Source organism: Bison bison, unplaced genomic scaffold, assembly GCF_000754665.1.
Source record: "Bison bison bison isolate TAMUID 2011002044 unplaced genomic scaffold, Bison_UMD1.0 scf7180017864242, whole genome shotgun sequence".
In the NCBI taxonomy this organism is placed as follows: Eukaryota; Metazoa; Chordata; class Mammalia; order Artiodactyla; family Bovidae; genus Bison; species Bison bison.
Genome location: NW_011494814.1, coordinates 1,863,754 through 1,869,288, shown reverse-complemented (window position 1 = coordinate 1,869,288; position 5,535 = coordinate 1,863,754). Strand labels below are relative to the sequence as shown.

The window sequence follows — 5,535 nt, the reverse complement described above, 5'->3', positions numbered from 1 at the left end:
GAGACCTGGGTTTGACCCCTGGGTTGGAAAGATCCCCTGGAGAATAGAACAGCTGCTTACTCCAGTGTTCTGGCCTGAGGAATTCCATGGACTGTATATGACTGTATGCAGTGGCCAGCCCTGCAGGAACCAGGGGGGGTCTGCCTATTTTATAGCTAGATCTTGCTCAGATGAAGGAGGGTGAAGGATTAATAACTCCCATTCCCCATTAAACCCTAGTTCCCTCACAGGAGGCTGTTATCAAACCCACAGCCTATTTAAGAGAGTTCCCAGAGAGGATTAAAGGAAGTCAGCCTCAGACTGTTAGGAGGGAACATCCTAAAAGATTTCCCCCAGAGGAGGAAACAATATGTGGTGAACAAAGCCAAAAGTACAGCTGGAGGCAGAGATGATAGGGATTAAACCCTGGATTAATACTGACAGTGTTAGATGGAATTGTTCAGTAGATAGTAACAGAAAATCCACTATTAGAATGTCTATTGTTTACTTAAGAAAACCTTGAGTTAAACAGTCCCAGGTTTGTGTCAGCATCTTCAGAACTCAAGGGTTCTGAGTCAAAAGTCTTTGCAATTTTCTTCCCCTCATGATGACAGAATGGTTGCCATAACTCCAGGCATTGTGACCTCACAGAGCCATTTTCAAAGGCAGCTAGCAGAAATGTTCTTTGTGTGTCCTCTATCTTTCATTAATTATAATCATAACTAACATTTTTGAACATTTGCTAATCTTTCAGGGACTATCCTAAGTACTTTACATGTGTTAACTCCTTTAATTCTACAGCAGATAGGAAAAATCAAAGCACAGAGAGTGCAGTTACCTTTATCAGGGTCACAGAGACAAGATGTTGTAAAGCTGGACTCAAGGTTTTGGCAGTTCAGCTCTAGAGCCCTTACAGTGTTAAACCACCTCTCCATTAGGGAAGAAGAGATTTGCCAGAAGACCCTTGGCAACTTCACCTTATGCTTCATTGTTTAGGCCTGGGTCACATGACCACCCTGGCTGCAAAGGAGGCTGGGAATACAAATATCTGCCTATTTCAACCTATAGGAAGATGGAGGCTGTGATGGTCAGTTAAATAGCCAACCAAAAGTATCTGCCATGGTTGTAAAAGAAACAATGGCTCTTGTCATAACTGAAAGGTCCTAGTGCTCTAAGGGTTTAGGTGAAAGTCTCAGGTCACAGGGCTATTTGGCTTACTGGGGAAGAAAAACAAGCTTCTGCTCAAGACCAGCCAGGAATAACAAAAATGCCAGCAGCCTGGTAGTCATATCTTTCAACCAGTCACTAGAGTGTCTGTGCATGAGCAGCTCTTATTAAATCATTCATCCTGATTCAATGGGGAGGAAATCAAATGCAACAGGTGTGGTTCTTCCTGCTTGTTGAATGGCTTTAAAACAAGCTTTCAGATACAGGTTGCCTTGGGGCAAAGCAGCAGGAGGACAAAGCAGCTGTATTTTAAGCTAATTACCAAAATGCTACACTAGTACCTAGCAAAGACGGACATTTGTTCCTGTGTCAGTGGTCATAGGATAAAAATATGGAAAGAAAAAGAGAATATTACATAAGCAATTTGCTTACATGTACTTCAACTTCAAAAAAAAGCCTCTTGAATACAGAATACGGTCACATCTCAAGTGTTATTGTACCTGCTTGTAAACTTGAGTAGAATCTCATTTTAATAAGCTTGAAGAGACTTCCGAATTGCTACATTAGATCCAAATCTCATTAAACTTGAAGCCTATTGCTATAATATACTAAATATACTCTATTGTTTCCTGGGCTTAAAATTCACTTGCACAAAGCCAGCATTAGGTATGCATTTTCAAAGATGTTGGGGGGTAGGGAGGAAGAGATAGGCACTAAAGGACATGCTTGCCTTGTGCCAACCCATTAGGGCCAGAGAAGGTAAATGGTGCTACATCTTTCTGCACTGACTGTAACTGAACACAACACAATATCTTAATGAAATGCAACATGTTTTTCAAATCTTAGGTGGTTTTGTTTCATGGTTTTATAAATTATGTGGTTGTTTGGTTTTACCCCTATTTTTCTTTCTTTTTTTTTGGTCATGAGCTCATTATATTAGTACTAACAGCTAAAATAGGGTATAAAATGAACAGGGTTTTGAATTGCCATTATCTATTCAGAATATTGGAGAAGGCAATGGCACCCCACTCCAGTACTTTTGCCTGAAAATCCCATGGATGGAGGAGCCTGGTAGGCTACAGTCCATGGGGTCACTGAGAGTGGGACACGACTGAGCAACTTCACTTTCACTTTTCACTTTCATGCATTAGAGAAGGAAATGGCAACCCACTCCAGTGTTCTTGCCTGGAGAATCCCAGAGACTGGGGAGCCTGGTGGGCTGCCGTCTATGGGGTCGCACAGAATCGGACAGGACTGAAACGACTTAGCAGCAGCAGCAGCGTTCAGAAAGTAATCAAAGGTTCACTAAAGACAATCTGTAACTGGAAAATGCTGAGCGCTCACAAAGCAAACCTACCCAGATCCACTCTTTTTCCTCCCTGGCCCTATAGATAACCATCACCTCCACTGTCCCTCATCTCCCTGAGCCTCAGTTTTCTCATCTGCAAAATAGGGAACTGGACTCCATGATTTCTTGGGCTTTGAAGGCCTGAGACTCTGAAGTTCTGTGATTCTGTACACCCTAGGTCAATATTTAACAGAGACGCCAAATTCAATAAATATCGTGAAGCCACAACTGACATGCTTTTGTATATGCTGCTAAAAATATTTAACAGAGTGATGAGGGATATAGTCAACCATATTGTAATGATTTTGTATGGTGAGAGATGGTTACTGGACCTGTGGTGGTGATGATTTTGTAATGTATTTGATTGTCAGATCACAATGCTATACACCTGAAACTAACATAATGTTGTATATCAACTATACTTTAATAAAAAGAATATTTAATAATGCAAACAAAACTCTATATGAAAAGGAAATATCTTCATTCAGAAAGCAGATGATTAAGAGGGTAAATATTTCTAAATGCTTTGTTGCACTGGGATTTTTGTTCCCCAATACTATTTCCTGTGTGCACCCTGACAAATAATGTTAAGATGTAAAGCACTCTTAAGGGCATGGAAATAGCCTTGTTCAGTTGGATGTTAAAATGACATTCTACTTACATTATGCTTTATGAATGGAAGGTTAATGGAATTGTGCATGTTTCAGTTTTCACTCTGCAGGTTATTTTATAATAAGGATGAGACTGTCCTACCTTTAATCTGGTGTTTTATTAAATTAAATGCATTGCAAAGAAGGGCCATTTTATTCTGCTGTTCTATCTTATATTCAAAAGCAAGAGGGCCTGCCAAATGCTTCTCTTGTTGATTCTTTTAGGAGTCTCCTATTTCCAGTGAATGTGATATAAGCCCATACTTAGTACATGGAAGAAAAATATTATTAATTTCTTTAAATCTAAGGTCTTTAAACAAAGGCAGGAACTTCCTTTTGGGTTTTTATGATTTGCTATTATCTCACCTAAAAAAATAAAGACTTAAGCATATGAGTGGGTAACTCAAGGGTTCTCAACTAAGGGCTTACCATATCCCTTAACTCAGTAGTTCTTACCCGGGAGGTTATTGGCATTGGTAGAATGATATTCAATATTTGGTTTGCATGACTGACCATGCATTGCAAAGTATTTGGCATTCCTGTCTCCCACCCACTAAACACCAGAAGCATGCTCTGACCATTGTGACAACCATACTTGCTCTATACACATTACCAAATGCCAGCGCCTCTGAAAGAGTCCTCTGCAGAAAGGAGGTCTGGTCATAAGAGATTAGTTTTCAAAAACCCAAAGAGGATCTGTGTCCACATGTGGAGAATGTGACATTTCATTGTTCCAGTCCTCATCTCCAGTGGATGTACCTTGGTGACTTCATTGCTCCCTGGATGATGACACATATTAAGAGGAAAAACCATATACTTTCTCCTAGATCTTGAATAAGCATCAAAGCTTGCAGCATGTAACTTTATAGAAAACATACACTTGTTTCTTTTTTGTACTTTATGAAATAGACTACATGTGTCCATGGTAAAATAACTCTTGAGAAGTAAAGATCTTGTGTAAGGAGAAACACAACAAGAGAATGAGTGGATTTTATTTCCTTGTTCCAGATTCTTCTGTGGTGCCAGGATTTTGAATTCCAATGAAGTTGAGCATTTTTGGGTGTTGGGTGCTAAATGAGACAGATGCTCTCTTGGGCCCGTGAAAGATGAATCAGACATGTTCTCTGCTTTTGAGGCTCACAGCTGTGCCTGGGAGGCTGACTGCTAGAAAACCAGAGTGTAAAGTAATAAATACCACCATGGAGGTATGTTTACATGCGATGGGAATCAGGGAAATGGGTAGCTGATTTCACCCAGGCATCCAGGAGTGGTGGTGGTGGGAGGAGGCAGAACTGGCAGATCCAGGGAAGGCTTCAAAGAAAAGGGATCAGATGAGTGGACCTTAAAGAATAGTACATGGACCTTTGCCAGGTGGTGATGGGATAGGGAACAGAATTCTAGTAGCAGCATATACATGGTCACAAAGGTGTGAAAAAGAATGGAGAAAATCCAGTGCAGTGAGGCATTAGTGAAAGGGTGCTGGAGCTGATGGTAAAAGATAAGTCAGGGTAGCAGCGTTTAGAGGTCCTGATATACCAGGCTAAGAAGTTGGAACTTAATTCATAGATAGAAAGGAAGCAATTTAGATTTTAAGCAGGAAAGTAAAATAATCAGATTTACATAGGGACAGAACTCTGATGGCAGTATAGAAGATGGGTAAATGTAGACAGTTTCAACCAGGGATACCAGGTAAGTGGATTAACTGAATACTTCACTTTTAAGCATTCCTTCTTAAGACTTGAGAAACCAAGTTAATTCATAGCGAATTACAGGCAGGCAATAAATGTGAACTAAAGAGCCTCTTGATGAAGGTGAAAGAGGAGAGTGAAAAAGCTGGTTTAATCTGGTCCCATCACTTCATGGCAAGTAGATGGGGGAAAATGAAGACAGTGGCAGATTTTATTTTCTCAGTCTTCAAAATGTCTACAGACAGTGACTGCAGCCCCAAATAAAAGACGTTTGCTTCTTGGAAGAAAAGCTATGACAAACCTAGACAGCATATTGAAAATCAAGAGACATCACTTTGTATAGTCTGTATAGTCAAAGCTATGGTTTTTCCATAGTCATGTATGGATGTGAGAGTTGGACCATAAAGAAGGCTGAGTGCCAAAGAACTGATACTTTTGAACTGTGGTGCTGGAGAATACTCTTGAGAGTCCCTTGGACAGCAAGGAGATCAAACCAGTCAATCTTAAAGGAAATCAACCCCGAATAATCATTGGAAGGTCTGATGCTGAAGCTGAAGCTCTAATACTTTGGCCACCTGATGTGAAGAGCCTACTCACTGGAAAAGACCCTGATGCTGGGAAAGATTGAGGGCAGGAGAAGGGGGCGACAGTGGATAAGATGGTTGAATGGCATCATCAACTCAGTGGACAAAAGTTTGAGCAA

At 40.5% G+C, this 5,535-nt stretch overlaps 1 protein-coding gene across 2 annotated transcripts in view; it reads left to right on the top strand.

The window, feature by feature from the left end:
* Positions 1-4,915, top strand: part of NUBPL (nucleotide binding protein-like) — a 399,736-nt gene extending 394,821 nt beyond the window's left edge. For both annotated transcript variants that reach the window (XR_825857.1, XM_010846993.1), the window contains one exon: positions 4,153-4,915. Coding sequence is in view for 1 of the 2 variants with exons in the window: in XM_010846993.1 (XP_010845295.1) it covers positions 4,153-4,188 (36 nt within the window). In the remaining variant the exon portion in view is untranslated. The remainder of the gene's footprint in view (positions 1-4,152) is intronic.
* Positions 4,916-5,535: the final 620 nt, after the last annotated feature.